Below are 19,179 nucleotides of genomic sequence, written 5' to 3' on the forward strand. Positions count from 1 at the left end.
CTCTGTATCCTACAGGCTGCTGAGAGGCGACTTGTGTCTGGCCTACACAGCAGTCTCTGACCCAGCCCTAATGGAAATGCTGTACATCTGCAAATCAACTGAAACAAGAATCACTTGCTCCAGGGATCTCAACCTAGCCTGTGACATTAACAGAACATGCCGGAGAGACAGATACATCTCCCAGAGACTGCTGCTGCTCTGGAATAAACTCCCAATTCACATGAAGCAGAACTCCTCAATGACCCTATTCAAGTGCAACCTCGGCAATTGGATTGGGAGACTGTAGATTCATATCAGGGGTGGCACCTATGTCCCTCATGGACAGGGGCAGTCAGTGCTGATCATAGACTCGCTCTGAAAATAGCAACCATCTAACCAAGGTCAGTTAGGGAACATAGGTATAACATGGCAAAGCTTGCAAGGGCCCTAAGGATATTAGCCTAGTAAACTTCTATGAACATATGCACTTACATACACACACACATATAAATATACATTACATATACATTTTATTTATATATATATATATATATATATATATATATATATATATATATATACATATATACATACATATATATATATATATATATGTGTGTGTGTGTCTCTATGCATCTGAGCTAATAATTAATACTGACTGTACATATGTTTTTAATTACTCATTAAACTGAACATGGGCTGCTTAGTTAGGGTAACTTCATAGAATGCAAAAGAAATGTATTTAAATGAACCTGGAAAAGAGCTGGGTAACAATACAAGCCAATGGGATTGCAGCAAGTGACAGCCAATGTGTTCTTTTCTACACACAGCACTGAGTTCTTCACTGTGTATTTTCTGTGAAATAGTGTACTAGACTCAAAGCAATGGATGCATGTATGCAATAACAGAAAAAAAGCTGTAAAGCTGTCTTGCACATATTTACGTTACCATAAATATTGTAATTAATATTAAAATACATCCCTATTTATGACTTATTTTGGTTTACCTATACATGATCAATGACCAGTTGATCAGGTTCTTTCTTCCAAAATACAAATAGTCAAATTATGCCTTGCTCATACAGTTACTTTATATGTATGCAGTGTAGGACAACTATACGTGTGAGACAGCAGTGCACTACTCTGTGGAGTTTCACCTTTCCTCTCAATCGCATGACTGTGAAGTTAGTATATATTAGATTGGAATGCCTGCCCCCTGCAAAGATGCTTATTTCAGTCTGGGTGGGTGGACTGTAGATCTACTGTGTCCCTGATCAGCTGTGACTGAGCAAAGTTTTTTAAGCAACTGCATGTTGGTTGCTGAGAGGAAACTACTGTTTTTACAAAGAACATCTGTCCTGAAAAACATTCTTAACAGCAAGAGCCTGCAAGACATGAGAATGCACTACTTGCAGTTCAAAAAAGATGAATGATGCCTACATACTTCATGAGAGAATGTGGTTGGTGTTCAGCAGTCCGATAGTATAGAACAATAATTGTGTACCTTCACACAACCCATTCTTATCAGTTAAGTTTAATGTTATACATTTATCCACAGTACCAGGTTCCAATTCCTTTATTATATTTTTATACTAACAGTCATTCTATGCAGAACAGCACATCGACACATAGCAGTCAGCCTTGCTATCCCATATTGTTTGTTTCAGTGATTCAGTTCACAGTTGGAGTGCCTTTTGTTTACAGTGCAAATGTCCTCCTCTTGTCCACATGTTTTCCCACTGAATGCACCATTTTCTTACGACATTCAAAAGGCATGCTGTATGTAAACTGGCGATCTTCTAAACTTCCAACAAGTGTGCCCACTATGTGTGAATAAGTAATAGTATGTGTATATCTGTATGCATATGTATGTGTGCATGATGCATGTCCACTATGTGTGAATAAGTAATAGTATGTGTATATCTGTATGCATATGTAGGTGTGCATGATGCATGTCCACTATGTGTGAATAAGTAATAGTATGTGTATATCTGTATGCATATGTAGGTGTGCTTGATGCATTCATGTGTGCTTCTTCCAATGGACTGGTATCTTATCCAGGATCACGTTAATAGCTTGTAATAACTTAAGGCCTATACAGGCTATGTTTGCTCAGTGATCCTGAACTGAATAAGGTTGTTTGTCTTTCGGCTTTTTCCCCGGTAAGGGGTCGGCACAGCGGAACACTGGTCCACTAATGATTGGCAGTAGATTTTTATGACACGCCGAGGTGCCAGCTCGACGCCCAACCTTCAACAAAGGCACACCCATTTACGCACGCATGTCTTTCGAACGCTACCCAACCGCGGGGAGGACATGCAGACTCCACACAGAAGGCACTCCCAAGCCAAGCCGAGAATCGAACGGGAGACCCTCTTGCTGTGAGGTAACAACGCTACTGCCGTACCACCGAGGCAGCCTGAACTGAATAAGGTAAACAATCAAATAACACATAATTTGTATGTTATATCAAAGCTGTTAAACTAAAGATGGACTGTGTGTTTTCCATATCAGCAAAATAGAAGAATATAATAGATGGAATAAAGTTAAATTAATTAATGATACAATTCCCCTTTATTCAACTCCATGAGATCTCAACTCACAGAATTCAACTAATCAGAAACTCAACCCAAACATTAACATTTAAGTGCTTTGTTGTAGCGGGCAAACCTCCTGCACCCTAAGCACCTCTGAACTTATCAACTCAAGTTTAGTATCACTGCAGGTGCACACTAGAGTACACCAGTGGTATTTTCTAATTCAAATCTGTGTACACAGATTTCAACATTGGGGAGCTGAACATTAACAAAAGGGACCTTGTCCATTTTACAACTGAGAAGTAGGAAAGTCATAATAATGAAACTATAACAACATGAAGTCAACTGAGTTGCATACAATCAAAATGCAATTACTACACAATACAGTAAAAATAAAACACTGAAACGTGTTCAAAGTGAAAGACAATAATAATATAACCACAAAGTGACAACAACTATGCCAGTAACTGAGTAAGAAGCAAAGACATTACAGACATGCACTGCAATTATACTACCATCAGTAATACTACAAGAAACATCAATAGGAATGACAGCTGAAGTAGGTCTGAAGACCAAAATTGCAATCTTCGAAAGGTGAGATGGTAACAGCACAAATGGGGGAAATATGCTAAGTTGGAAGTACAGTAACTTGCCATATTCTCCCTAGCCCAAGGTATAGCAATCTGTGTGTGTGTGAGTAGCTTAGATGTGGGGGCACAAGTCCAAATGTCTGGGGTTGCTGGGCTGCTTACCCTACCTGCAAAATCATCATCAACTTACGGTTACTGCAGTGAAATCATAATTTACTTTTCATACATTCTAGGCTTGTAGAATCTGGTCTTGTAAACTTGATAGGTAACCAATTTTTTTAATATAAAAAGATCAGGGAAATGTCCCCAAGCCAATGTTTGGTGGTAAGAGCAGTGCTGAAATATCCAGGGGACAAAAATATACAGAGGGGTAAGGGTGGAGAACAGATGGAAATGGAGAGAAAGTAACACAAGAAAAGCACGGCATGAGAGATGCAGGAGAAGGGAAAAGGTGTTTTCAAGTTACTGGTGCAGGTCAAATGATTGCAGAGAAGCTGTATTTGTATACGTCTAAGTTATCAGCCTGTTCAGTGCTGGCAGTTAATAGGCCCCAAGCATGAAGGCCTACTGATGGAAATGGATGGCCTGCTTTGTTAACATTAGCTCTTGAAAAATAAAGAAGAAATTTACATCAGAACTAGAGCACCACTGAAGTGATTTTAAAATGCATTTATTTACTTGATAAACAGGTAAGCCCACTAGTCACAAGTGCTCCTTTTCATGCTTGACCCAGGAGCACAGTCTGGTTAAGGGACCTACTCAGAGCACACAGGAGGCAAATACAAGCTGAGGGAATCAAACCCTAGACTACATGATGGAGCTTGCCAACAGCTCATAGCCTTAATCCTCTGTATTCTGTAATCATTTATAAAACAGATGTAGCCAGAGACTTGTAATGCACATTACAATTTTAAATTGTTAGACCTTTCAGTATGCTGGCCATTATGAACTTACTACAGTGATGATCATTTTGTGCTGCCAGCAGCACAAATTCACACAAGGCTCTTCAAGAAAGCACTACAGAACACAAGACATGTGGACTAACTGACAGCAGCAAGAAAGGACTCCCCTATTTCTATTAGGAACAATGACAATTATGCAAACAAAATAAGATTACAGACATTATAATAGTAATAATGATAACTGTATGTGTTTCATGAAACCAGGGAGATAAACTAAATGGGATCTGTACAAGATATAACAGAGAAAATATTGGTTGTGTGTGTGTATGTCTGAGTGTGTGTGTGTACACCTGTGTCTATTTTGCAAAAAAATGCACACCATCTAAATGTACAAAGCTTAATGAATCCAGAGAGATAACTTAGACTGGGGTCTGTATGAAATACAAATATCATAACATGAAGTACTCCATCCTTCAATTGCTGAATGATGCTTTTTCACTGCAGGAATTACACAGTAATGTGAAGAACCCATGACCCCCCAAGCAGCACTTCTGCTTATGTATCTGCATGAGAAAGCTTAAAAGGGGAAACATGGCATGTGCTTGCCATAATGAATCGCTGTTCATTACAGCAAATAATTCACTGGTTTCCCCATGGGACAAAGTACTAGGCCATTCATTATAGCAATGCAGAGACGCAGTGAACAAACAGCCTTACTAAATTAATGACTAATGCACACTTTTTTGCCAAGTTTATCGATTACATGACATCACAGGCTGACAGGCTGAGTTAGAAATGCTGAGGAAATGCAGTGTACAAAACAGCCACAGGAACAGCAGACAGCTTGTTGTGTTGTGGTGCAGCTGACTCATGTAACAATAACTGGTTCAAGCAGGTGCCAGAAAAGCCCTGTTACATATTACTGCTAAAAGGAGAAAACATAGTTGAAAAACAATTTAAAACAGGTTATGGATATTTTTCTAAACACAGCTTCATACATGTGTTGTGGCTCATGGAGTTACTATATATATATATATATATATATATATATATATATATATATATATATATATATACATACACACATGCAAACAAATACAAATATAAGTGTTATGTATACATAAAAACTATACACACACACACACACACACACACACACACATATATATACACACAGAGAGCGAGATCTATCTAAAACTGACTGAACAAGGAAATGTAGATGGCACTAATGTCAACATTTAAATGCTGACACACTTTTGTGAATGCTTAAAGGATATCTTGTACAGCAGAGAAGTATCCTTCCTCACATGCTTAAAAATTAAGTCTCTCAGCATATGTGCCATCAATTTTTTGCTACAGCTATACACCAGACTGCACTATGATTTCACGTTGGTGCAGTCCAAACATTCATTTTTCCCCTAAGAACTATTGTTCAAGGGCAAATAATCTGAACTATACTGACTACTCACATTATTACATTTAACATGTATACCTTTACACTTCTCAGCATTAAAAGATAAAAAAGGTTAAATCCTGTTAGGTTCTAAAATCCCTACAGCTACAGACAGGGTTGCCAGATTTCCAGCCCCCCAGGTAGGGACAAAAAAAAAAGAAGGTCTCTCACGGCAAGGTCTTTAATGCAGAACACAGTTCCACATTAAAGAACAGTAGCTCAGTAGCTCTGCACTAAACACGGAGCTTCTCGTGTTTAATGCATTGCAGTTCCGCATTCAACACAAGTAGCTCCGTGTTTTGCGATTTTTGATTGGCCCGTATACCGGCATATGGGCCAATCAAAAATCGCTAAACACGGAGCTTCTCGTGTTTAAGAAGCTCCGTGTTTAGCAATTTTTGATTGGCCCGTATGCCAGGTATACGGGACAATCAAAAAAAAAACCAAAAAAAAAAACCAAACAAAGCGGAGGCTGGCCGGGATTTAAACCGGCAGGGCGGGACTCGGGATCAGGCTGCTGATCTCGGGACAGTCCCGCCCAAATAGGGACATCTGGCAACCCTGGCTACAGACCACATTTATGAATGGTGTAATGTTCCGCCTCTCAAATTTATAAAACCTTTTGGTTACTGAAGCAAAGCCTTATATTACTGCCTCAGGAGACTCCAATGTTGGGTACAGTACACACTCCTGTAACACTTCATTTTGTGTCCTGGATTTCAGAGATTACTATTCTATCAAAGCTTTCAATAGTTGCAAGATGAAAGCATTAAACCCTCCATACTAGCAGATGGTGTAATTTGGTCCTAAAAGTGTTTGCTAATTCACTTCCAAGCATACCACTAATCCTCTTTGCTCAAGAATTCTGGACAAATCCAAAAATAACATGGGGCAAACAGTCAAAATCAGGGACAAATGTTTAAATATTGCTCTTACAAACTTAAAACATTGCCAAACAACAGACACTGGATTAGCATGCAATTTCTGAAGGATATGCAGTCTGAAAGTCAGTACTTTCCCTCATGACCTTTTTATCTCTAAGCTGTCCCAACAGGGAAACAATACAACAAATCATTTGTAAGAATCTAGTCTATATATAGCTCCTGGGAGTCCTTTACTCGTATTACCATCAGAAAGTATGCTTGCCACAAAACATAATTTCTACATTACTGCCCATGTGGCCTACAAACTGTATCACTGAGCAGTATTTCTCACTTTCTTGGAAGCAAAACAACTTGGCAAAGGCAGAACTTTGTGGGTACCCCTCCACAATACAGTACACAGTAACACTCACACAGATTCAAGGGCTGAACCTGATTCTTCCATACAGTCAATGGATTCTGAAGGCCCAAGGCATCAGGTACTTGCATGCCTCTGATAAGCTGAGTATAATATTTTCAGATCTCAAACAGTATCTAACAATTAGCTTGTACAGTGTCTTTTCTTTTCCTTATTAGTTTGAACAATAGTACTCAAACAGTTAAGAATGGCACTGCTTTCTATATAGACAATTTTCACACTACCACAGAATACAGAAGTAAAATGCACTGGTACTTTGATTAACAATTCTGATTCTCTAAGAGTTAGAATGCAGTACAATTTATGACCAAAGAGCGATGCTCTTGAGCAGGTCACCTTTAAATGAAAAGGAGTGTGTGGCTGTGCAGTAAAAAAAGTGGTCACTTTTTCATAGTGAAATGCATTCTTGCCATAGAAAGAAGTCTTTGACTCAGACAGAAAACAGTGTCAAAAAAGGAACCATGCAGCAAAATTGAGGCAGAACACAACATGTAAGCATTAATAAGCACCAAATTAAAAAGCCATAAGGGTTCAAAATTTCAAGGTCCATGCTTTTCCTCAACAAGTTTCTACATGAATGACATGGATTCTGAAGAATTAAGCAACATGATACATTTTTAAGTTAACATTCATATTTGTCATCTACTTTTCCATAATTTGCATTTTTTGTCACAAGTATCTAGAGAGATACAAGCCCTTTACAATTCAGCAGTACTAATTAATTACAACTCAAAAATGAAAATGTTGCTTTGCAGGAATACACATGCAAGTGAAAGTTCCACTATTTATACCTGTAATTATTTTTTAAATCCTTACAAATACAGACTTTAAACATGTTAAATTAGTTTGTGAAGGGCCACAAGAAATATAAATTAACTTTTATATAAAGTTTATACAATACTTTTGTACTCTGCTGTGTTCCAGTGAGCTTTAAAGTCCTACTGCCATACTCCCAAAAGATATACAGTGATAGCAGGACGAAAATAAATTAAAAAAGTCTAATCCCTGACTGCACCATGCAGCCTGCTTCACAGAAAGATTCAGTTCAAAGTAAACCCCTTTGTAAACATGCACAACATGACTAAGAAAGCTTTGTTCCTGAGTCCAAATAATTACTCTGGCAAATGGTGCACTGCACAGCGCCTGTGTACATAACAGCATCAGTAGAGGCATACACAAGCAAAATGTTAAGTCTGCTCATGCTGCAGCTTTAAAAGAAGAATGCACTTATAAAACAAAAAGGGGAATGTATTGTGTCTTCTGTATGTAGACTTATCTTTCATATGCAAGCATAACTGTACATGTATTTCCATGCTCCATATGAAACTACCTAAACACTTCTGCAAAGAAGCAGGGAAAGTATACAGCTATTTAGGGAAAATTAATACAGGATCTGTCCCTGGTTTCCCTCTCTGAAAGTAGAGTCTGGAGAATAAAAATGAAAGCAAATGAGAATTTACAGAAATATAATCTGCCATTTCTATACTGGGCTGACAGTGCAGAATGTGGATAGTATGCCCAAACAGAATGGGCAATGAATACTCATGGTGCTGGACAATACCCATGCAGGAAAAACAAGAGTAATGAGTAGGGTTTTAGTGCATTCTATGTCATGAGCACAGCTTGTGGGTTGTACCACTTAATGGACCTGGACAGTTAGGAATTCTGTACATGTACTACTCTTGTCAGTGCGGGATCTGACCTAGAACTATCGCCTGCTTTGTGCAGAAAAGTGACAACCAGAGCTTTAGGAAGCCTGAGCACACTAGCTTAAGGAGAACTACAGAAAGGTGCACTCTCACATTTGAAGGAAGGGTAATTCAGTCACATTCCACTCAGAACCTGACCTCCAACCACTAAAAACAAGGAAACTTTGTCAACAGTAAATGTGACAGTCTGAGAAGAAAAAAAAAAAGAATTATAGGATGAGCAACCCGGGGACGTACTGCCATTTTCTCTGACATTCTTCAACTCCTTTACACCTCAAACACTTGTACCTTTGCATTTACTGATCAGAGGTGGCCATTTCTGGTGGACTCCTCCAATATTTCATTCCATGGGCTCAGGATTGCTAAAGCTCTGGTTATAAGCAGTGCTGAGAATGAATAAAATCAGCAGTACAGCATGGAGCCTGGAGAACATCTTTTATCTTTGGTTCATGAAAACCTGGTCCTTCCAGCTTAAAAAATGTTTCATCCAATGAACATCTGCATTACAATCCATTAAACTAAAACTGCTGGCCTAACCTGTGGATGTTTTTAAACATTCTTCTAGCCTTACAGTAAAATAGACAAAAACATAAATGTTAGAATTGCAGTTATTAGACACCCTTGACTTTCATTAGTAATCATGTTTTAACCAGCTTAAAAAAAAAAAAAGAGTTTAGTGTTGCTAACTCTAAACACAGAATGAGAGAGGTTGCTGGGACTTCAAGGGGACTTGAACAGGTGTTGGCACTCCTGGCAACAAGGAATCCCACCATGGTGCTTTTTGCCTCAGTCCTTGTACTGCTAAAGCACCACTGGAGATCAAAGTACTATTAACTGCAACTGAATAGTCATTCACAGTAACCCAGTATATTACTAACTGTGTGCATTGCAGCAGCACTTCAATAAACTTATAATACATACTATTGCAACAGTTCACCACCACCACCTGCATACCACCATGTCACTCATCACAACACTGATGGATGTCAGTGTGGACAGTTTGTAATTCCACACATGGATTTATGCAGGTCTACAGAATACAGCCCTGAATGAAGGATCAAAATGGAAATGTATTACAGCACTATTACTGGACTAAATGCTCCTTGGGAAACATGAATACAAACATAATGACTTCAATGTAACCTTCTGTGTACCATAAATCAATTAGTGCAAAAAACATATGGATGAAAAAAACTCAAAATTAATTGTTTGCTCTGAACTGACTGCAGGCTGGAATGCACATAACACTGTGACATTTACTTACTGCACTGAGTCAACAGTACTGGCATTCAGTGCAGAAATACTGAACACCAAATCAAATAAATTCTTACACCATCAAATAGGCATATGGGATGATAATGTGTGTCACAACTGCAGTGCACTACTATATCATATTATGAAAATCATCACGATGTCCTTAGAGCTTGCTAGCTGTAAAGCAAATCAATCCATGGTTAATTTGCTACACCTGCTACTGCTAACTTCCTCTACCCACCCTATCCAAGAATGCAGGTTTCTGAAGCTGTTAGACCCACTAGTACAAGATTTTTCAGTTTGTCTAGTTCACTCTGGCCCTGTCATCCCAGCAGGCCCCTCTCTCTAGTAAGGACTGCTTGTAAAGCAGTGAAACCTACTGGACTGCATGGTCATTTCTTTGATTTCAGACGTAAAAACACCAACATCCAGCTTAGAGTGAGCAGCTAGGCGAAAGTAGTATTCAGTGTTTGGCTTCAGGCCTTCAACGGTGTAACTGGTCACAGGTTCAAATGTTTTAACCACCTGGGAAATGGAACAAAAGACACACACACAAAATAGACAAGACAAAAAATACTTTTTAAAATAATCAGTTTTACAGATTTTAGCAAAAGTGATACAGTGGCAAAGCAAATCCTATTTTTTTTATCAGTTCTCTTCCAACCAATTAGAATGTGTGTAATCTATACACGACCGATGACAAACAATGGCAAACACAGCTAGGTTTACTACCTTTCCCTCTTTTCAAAGCAAAAGCCCCCAAAAAAAGGCAAATATCCAGAAATATTAAGCAAGATGCATTTTGTAACTTTCTGCTAATTTTTAAAGAAAAGTGACACTCTGTATATTAAAAACCTTAATATGAAACAGCAGAACCAATCAATATTTTGCAGAAGTGAGCATTACTTTGGTAAGAAAGTGAAAGTACTTCTCTGCACTTAATAACATTATGACTTAGATAAAATATCATCTTTCTGTAAAAAGGTATGGGCATCTGAAAAACTGGCAAGCCAGACAAGTACTGTGTTATGGAAGCCAGCCACTGATTTAATCAAGAGCCTCTCTGTTGTTGGCAAAGTCCACTATCAACCTCAGTCTGTAAACCCTGCTCCTCAGCATAATTTCAGTCTCAAATTTTTTTTTTGCATTTTTTTCTCTTTCCTGCCTGCCAAGCATTAGAACCTGTTCCAAGGCAATTGGCCCATTTATTCCCCATCAGCACAGCAAGAACTGCGTGAGAGGGGCTGTCACTGAGTCAACCGTCAGGGTTGGTCTTGTATTTTTTATTAGCCTTAATGCCTGCACATGTTCACTCACATTCAAGTATGCAATGGGCAGTTCCAAGGCACATCACACGTTGATGTGAGACAATCAGTTTGCTACCCTTGTTAACCAACACCTCAGAGTGATTCCTGGGCTCCACCGAGAATTTGAAAATGCAGAATTGCTCAATAGCACATCACCCCCCCACCCACCCACCCACCCACCAAACAGAGGGCAGCAAGCTTAAGCCTCATCAATCCTCTTCTCTCCAAAGCCATATCCAACAGGTGCGCAAGAAGTTAATCAGTCGAGGTACACGGGTCGTAGTCAAGTAGTTGCTAGTTACTAGAGCTAGAGCCCATTTCTTCATTAAGCAAGAATTTCCCCCTAGGCTGCTACAGTTTCAGAGATCAGTTTTGTTCTAGGCTATCTCAGTGGCCCCTGTGACCAGAATGCATATGTTTCTGTTTTAACTTATTAATCATAAATATATTACCATGTGCAATGTGCATGTCAGAACTCCTCCTACCACATTTGTGAACTACAATTAGTATATTTTGATGAACTGAAACCTAACAACTAAACGTTTTTTTATCAACACAAAATCAAATTGTTAAAATGTTACTCTTAATGCTACTGTTAGTCTAAGGATCCCCTCACAACATAGGGGAAAACCGTTATGTATTTCAAAGCTGAAGAGAAGTGCTCTTGCAGTGGAAGAAACCATGGAACCCTAAGTACTTGTACCACTGACCTGGTATCTAGAAGGAAGACCTCAGTGCTACTGGCTGCTATACTCATCAAATCCTCAGGAACTTTGACCAGAAAACATAGAAGTAAGCTATAACAGTGCACTTACATATTTTTAAAATATGTTTTCTCCTCATTTATTCAACCATAACAGTTCCTTACCTCCTTCTTAACACTTTTTGCATCTTTCTGCAGTTCGAAGTCCCATAACAACTTGCCATACTTTCATATAGTTACCAAACACTACATCCAGAGCAAGCTTCCTTCAGTTTTAGTACCTCTTTTCCTTGCTTCCCTTCCTTGTAGATGAGCTTATACTGAACAATGTCGTTCTGAGGTGGTGGAGTCCAACTTAAATCAATGCTTGTATCGGATTTTGCCTCTGCTCTGAAGTTCGCAGGCTGTCCAGGAACTGGAGGAAACAGTATAAACAAAATTAACAAATATCTATAGTCCCCATCATGGACTTCACATTCTTAACACTATAGTTAATTTCTGGGAGAAAGCACTATTAACTAAACACATACTGTAATGGTAACTGATCAGCTGGAATCTCATCTGTCAGAGCTATGCATTAACTAAGTTTGGAAATCAGGAAATATTTTCTTTGACAGTACTCCAATAGGGATTACCCACACTGTTGATTGTTATTTACCATATGAACCACTGCTAGGGATTACCCATACTGACTTCTGCCATTTACCATATGAACAACCGCTACGGATTACCCATACTGATGCCTGCCATTTACCATATGAACAACCGCTACGGATTACCCATACTGGCATCTGCCATTTACCATATGAACAGTAGCTCCATTATCTCCATTTGTCCGTCACCTCTAACACTACATGCCTGCTTAAATTTAGGCACATACAACCATCTGCCATTCAATCTCCACTCTCTAGCATAAAAGATGTCATAATACAAAAAAAGCCCTTCAGTATCCCTATGCATACACTGCTGTGCTCATGCTCATCCCCAGCCAGACGTTTCTTTCACATGTACCTTCCTAAACAACTAAGGTATTTTACATAAAACCTTTCTTATTCCTGTGTGCTCCCTTCTTCCAACAACATACACACTATCAGTAGTGTAGTGAGACGAGAGAGAACTGCCCTGGGCACAAAGTGTTGGAGGGCACTATCAGCCAATCACTCGTTAATGCATACAGGCTTTTAAAAGCTGGTATGGTAATTGCGGTGAAACTTGAGAGATGTAGCTCTCCCTGTTTGGTGTACACTGTAGCAATCAGTTTGCTACAGTTGAAAGCATTTTTTTTAATTAAAACCTGAGTGCTGTGGGACTCCTTGAAGAGTATAAACTGTAGCAAGTAGTTAGCTACGGTTCAAATATTAAAAAAAAAAATAATAATTCAAACCCGAGTGCTGTAGCATTCTGTGCAGACTGTAAACTGCAGCAACTACTTGCTACATTGTAGTATTAACACCTTGCACTTACTTGAAATGATTCTTGATATGTCCATACCTTTGAATTTAATATATCTGTCCCTGTCTAAAGTTCTTTGTATGTATATGTCTAAAGTATTGACCTTTGTACAAATTGTTTTTATTGCATATGTTTGGAGCTTTTCTTCCTGGGTCTCCACTGAAAAAAGGGCTACTTAAACAACCCAACTGGACTTTCCAAGTAAACAAAGCAGATAAAACAATCAAATAAAATAAACAAATTAGGGCACCTAACAGTAGACAGTGTGTTACTACTAAGTAGTAAATACTTTAGTGTGCAATAGCAAACAGTCACTGTGAGAATGCGTGGCAATTCCAATGAAAAGACAGCAAAACCTGTTTAAACAGACTTTTTGAGATTGCATTTATAAAGCAAAAGAAAATGGAACAAAATGCAGCTTTAGAAAGAGAAAATAGTGAGAAGATGGAAACAAATGTCATATAAGGAAAGATTAAAGGGACATCAAGGTTTACTTCCTGAAGGGGAGGACAGATGAGGCTATGATCTCAGGTATCAAAAAATCTTTTGTTCAATCATTGAATTATGAGAGTTGTGGCATGAGATAAGGAGAGAAAAGTACAAAAAATGTACCTGTGTCTTAAATGATAACTTAACAAAGGTGTATAAAAAAGTGAAACATAACATGAGGAAGCACCTCCTCAAAGAAAACCATTGAAAGAAAAAGACTTCTCACACAGGTGGTAGAGTAAACAGTGAAGGGGCAGTTCAAGAACATACGAGACATATAGGGAAAAACATTTAGTAATCTGTAGCTGGCTGCATGTCCCCCCCGTGGTCGAGTGACATTAAAGACATGTAGGTAGGTGCGAGCGTGAATGGGTGTGCCTTCGTTGAAGGTTGGGTGTCGGGCTGGCAACGTAAAATCCACTGCCAATCATGAGTGGACTGGAGTTCCGCTGTGGTGGCCCCTAACCAGGAAAAGCCGAAAGAAGCACCGCTGCTGACACAGTGGCTTGGGGCAGCCAAGCAAAGCAGGAATGAGCAGATCTCTTCTCTCGCTGGGAGTGGGAAGCATGGGTAGGGACTTCCAGTTGCTTCTCCGATGAAAAACTAACAAGACTGAGTGAACCAGCCTACAAGTTTATGTTTCTGTATCCACTGCCCCAAAAGGAAGGTTCTTTCATATATTCATTTAACAATTTCTTCCCCCCACCAATAAGCTATTTATTTTTTTCTTTAAATATTGTTTTTTTTTTCCTTTAAAACAATGCTACCCATACAGCATCAAAGTCTCACCAACTGCCTGCAGACGAATATCAACAACTTTCCTTTTTGTAATGTTTCTCCCCGACAGCCCTCATTAATACCTTTATAAGTTGCTTGCCAACTTTTAGGTAATTTCAAGCAACCACCCCTTGACTTTTTTCCACCCCACCCTCTTCTTGGACATCTTTGCCTTTTAGATAAACTAATTTGTACTGAATTCAACCTGCCATCTATCTGTACATTAACTCCAGTTTTGACAAGTCTTCTTTCATCCATTCCTCTCTGCTTCGTATTTCCAAAGCCATTACAGATCTTTCATTCACCTGCAAAGAAGCACAGCTTTCTTTGTAGTGCACTGATCACAGTTACTTATAAAGAAAAATAAATCAATTTCCAGCACTGGGAACCTATTGTACTCTATGCTAATTCCAAGCAAAGCTATTCAACATTAGTCTAGCTCTAATACAAAGGGGCAGTATCTCACAAAATCACAAACTTAAAAAAAAAATTACAGCTGTGGTTCTCTGAGAGCTAATGAAGTGAAAGTCTGTCAACTGTTCATGACTTTACTTGACTTTAAATCAGCTTTTGGAGAGCTACTGTTGTTAATGAAGACGTTGAGAAGTACTAGTAACTTTTCACTTACGGTGAATATCATTTACTGTAAAAGTCTGTTTTTTTCTGCTAGGCATTCTGTTATCCAGGTCAATTTCTTTGCCTCCCCCCACCGCAAACTTCCTGACTGGCTAAATTATTTTTATTAACATTTTCTGTATAACTGCAACAAATGTTTTATTAAATATTAAAATAACAGATATATTAAACTCAAAGGTATGGACATATCAAGAATCAGTGTACAACTTTGATCACTCGAACAGGCAATGAGATCTTTGATGCATAGAGGATAAGGACGAGGATTCTATCACTGTGCCAAGTGTGTGGAGCCATATTCCTGTACTGACAAGTGCAGCATGTCTACAGTACTATCCTTTGGATGAGACATGAAACTGAGAGCCCATCTGCCCATGGTTTAGCAGCAGCTTATCTGGATGCAAGACATCCCCTGGCACTCACTGAGAAAGCACTAGAGGGATTCTGCTGGTGTCATGATAAAAATACTTCACTTCAGAATGCACAACTCCTCAAACCTCCCTTGAAAAAAGGGCTAACAATCTAGTTTTCCTAAAAATAGGCCACAGAGCTACTGAGAGAACATAGGTAAAAAATAAATAAAATAATATAAATTTTTGAACCCAAAAGTGCCAAAAGTGAATGGCTTTTTACATCATTAAGTCCAACATAATGGATCCAGCATTCTTATTTGCAGTCATGTCCAAACAGAAACCAACTAATGATAAAAAATAATACAGCCTGATGATTCAACTGAATGTCAGAAGTATCAGTGAGCACAAAATATTTTGGAGTAGAAAAAAATTAAGAAACAAGTGGATTATTGTCCCTTAAGTATTTTCCTTATGGATCTCATTGTCCTTAGCAAGCTACAGTATATAACAGCAGAGGAAATCTTAAAACACATTCCCTCCAGATACCACAAAAAATCATAATGAAACATATTGCAATATTAAGCACAAAAACTAGATAGCATAACCTATCTAACAAACATTGTTTACTGAAGGAATGAACTAGCATCATGACCTCATATTCTGCTACATCCTCCTTTAATAAACTGCACCCCGATCGCCTGAGTATTAAACGCATGTCAGTATTTCCTTGAAATGTAAAATGCCTATACAGCCCAACATCTAAACACATTGCCAAAACATGCACCGCAAACAGAATCAATATAACAAACCAACATCTCACAGTACAAAACATGGCATAAAATGCATAACTTTAAAATAAATCTCATAGAAGAGCATTTTATTGCAGATGGGCAATCCCCCCTGCACACGTACATATATTTACTTGAGCATACTAATTTTATTACTGCAACTATTCATAGAAAGAGCATATTTCCTTTCTAGTCTTTCAACAAGGAATAGTGGCCCTGGTTATAACAATTCAGGCAAATAAATATTCATGGCCTAGATGGGACAAATCACACTCAACTAAAAACAACCTGTCTGAAAAAGACAAATGGGAAGGTAAAAGACAAATGGGAAGGTAAAACAGAGACAAATACATGGACTACAGATGGAAAACATTTCCTTAAATAACTCAACAAATGAATCATGAATCCCTACTTTATGGAACAAACTCCCCTTGGATGTAAAGCAGATTAGCTCCCTGACCCTTTTTAAGAGTAACATGGATGACTGGATAGCCAACTGTAAGTACACAACCAGTCTGGAGGGGTCAAAACTAGGTATGATATACTTCCTTCTGATAGGTCTTGTGTTAATTAATGTCTTGATAAATTTTATTTGGGATCTTGTGGATAAGCTATAAATAGTTCACTAGATCAACAGCCTTATATTAATTTGATCATATGGTCTTGATCATACAATGCTCAACTTTCTGAACAGTCGATTTACTGAAGGGGACCTGATAATGTATACAAACTGCACATTAATAACTGTATTGCATGATGGGTAAACAAATGGTTGATAAAACAGTCTTCATAAAATATGGCTTTAGTCTGTGCAACCAGTGCATTCTTGGATCTGCTGTTCTACTTAACATCTATCTACTTGATATAGATTTGAAAACTTGCAAAGCATAAGACAGCTACAACTATGATGTATAATTAATATCACAGATTATGAATGCTTGCAAATATAAACTGATTACAAGCACAGCCAGCTGAAAATTAATGACATTTCAAATAAAATGTAAAGTATCTCAGTGTAAAAGAATTAAATACTCTCACAGACATACAGTGACTCATGATAGAATAGCAGCCTTGGAAGCTGGAAGGTCAGCCAGGAAGATAGGCTCAACTGACCCACTGACAGCTCACGTACCTCACTCAGTAGGAGGGAGGGAGTTGACAGCACCATCATGGTACTCCCTTAGCAGAGTCTGGAGAGAAGCATCATTTCTTCAGAAGTGTGTGTGTGTGTGTGTGTGTGTGTGCATGGAGAGGAAAGCGGACACTTGCACGTGCTTATGTTACAGCATACCCACCAATTAGGGGAAAGTAAGGGCATATAAAGCATCCCCTAGGTTACAAGTTGATAACGCTGGGTTAATATGCTGCCATCTCTTCACTACCACCCAAAGATGGACAACAGCTCCAGCAACTGTACTCACAGGTTGGCAGCCCTGGAACAGGGAATTAGCTGGTTGGTCTAGAGGTACAGGTGGGGGAAGCAGAGGCACAAGCACTAGCCAACAGTCACTCTGGCCAATAAGGCAGCAAACATATTAAAACAATAAACTTGGAAATAAAGACTTTAGAAGTATCACCATTTATCCAGATTTCAGACATCCTACTGGACAATTAAGTAACACTCAACAGCAATGCAGACAACATAACTTTAAAAGAAAACAAATGACTGCCCTCAATCTGTTCAACTCAAGATTATTGGTCTTATCTCCCACTTGACCAATTTATTCTGTTCTAGTCTTTTTACCGTTATGAATGTCTGTTACTATTTTTTTTTCTTTATTGTATTATACAATTTTCTTTCTACTAACAAAATAGTTTACTAATAATGGAGCTTTTCTCCCCGGGCCTCTGCTGAAAAAGGTTTTATGCCTATTCGGACTCTCCCGGTAAACAAATGTAGAATAAAATAAATAAATTATACAGAGGATGTTTTTAAAAATTTAGGAATTATAAACTTTTCCTTTAGGAAAGATTAAAATTATTACATCTTTACTATGACAAACAAAAGTTATGTTCTTTTCCTAACATTCCATCTGAATTGTTGTTTCATTTGTCTTCAACCTGCAGATCTTGGATCCATACATGGATCCGACTCAGCCATATACTCCAGCCTTGGAGCCAAAAGCTGAGCTCCTCCTCCTCCTACTCATAATGCCCCACTCTCCTCCATCCCTCAGATCAAGTTTGCTGCTAGAAAAAAAACACAAACAGCACCAAAACACCAGTAAAAGTTACCCACGCCATCCACAGAACACATCAGGGCATGGGTGACATGAGAAGGGAAGGACCAGAGTAATTTCTGCCAGATCCTCTCATGAGCTGGAGAAGGGGAAATAGGGTGGGAAAGGTTGAAGACAAATGAAGCAATAACTCAGATGGAATGTTATGGTAAGAACATAATTTTTTTATCTGAAGTTGTCTTCATTTGATCTTCAATTTGTGGGACAGAGTCCCCAGCAACAATAGCCCCTGGTGGCCCTCGTGAAGGATATTCCAAAGCATGGCAGAGCCAAAGGATACCCTACTCCTGGAGGCATCCTCAGGTGGGGATCTGGGGAAACCCTCCCCTTCATCCAAATCCATGTCTTTGGTTAGGGATTGCAGTGGGGAATCCAAGTGCCTCCTCTTGCATGTATGCTTCCTGTGCACCTTCTTGGGGGAATACTCCAGGGAGGTGTTGAAAGACATGGGATGCTCCTGCAGGGAAGCCACCTGTAAGCTTCCTGGAATAGACTGTCCCATGGTGGACAGAGTCGAAGGATCCGGCACGGACAATTCAGGGAGACAGGTCGGTCCAAAGGGGGGGAGAATCGAGGATCTTGTAGGTGCCGAGAGAACTCTCTCTACTATACCTCTCTACTTTTTCGAACACTGACGACAGATGAGACTCCGAGGGCAACTCCATTGAGGCCGAGCCCATCTATGTTGAAGATCCATGACTCTCTCTGTGGCCGG

At 38.9% G+C, this 19,179-nt stretch overlaps 1 protein-coding gene across 32 annotated transcripts in view; it reads right to left on the reverse strand.

Moving 5' to 3' along the window:
- LOC122787386 (receptor-type tyrosine-protein phosphatase S-like) overlaps positions 1–19,179 on the reverse strand; it is a 3,272,784-nt gene that overhangs the window by 755,445 nt on the left and 2,498,160 nt on the right. For all 32 annotated transcript variants that reach the window (XM_044054059.1, XM_044054057.1, XM_044054056.1 and 29 more), the window contains 2 exons: positions 12,014–12,147; positions 10,103–10,247 (listed from right to left, as the gene is read on the reverse strand). In XM_044054059.1, coding sequence (XP_043909994.1) covers positions 10,103–10,247; positions 12,014–12,147 — 279 coding nt within the window. The remainder of the gene's footprint in view (positions 1–10,102; positions 10,248–12,013; positions 12,148–19,179) is intronic.

The sequence above is a fragment of the Protopterus annectens genome, chromosome 13.part0 (genome assembly GCF_019279795.1).
Source record: "Protopterus annectens isolate FY-2018-M chromosome 13.part0, PAN1.0, whole genome shotgun sequence".
Lineage (NCBI taxonomy): Eukaryota > Metazoa > Chordata > Ceratodontiformes > Protopteridae > Protopterus > Protopterus annectens.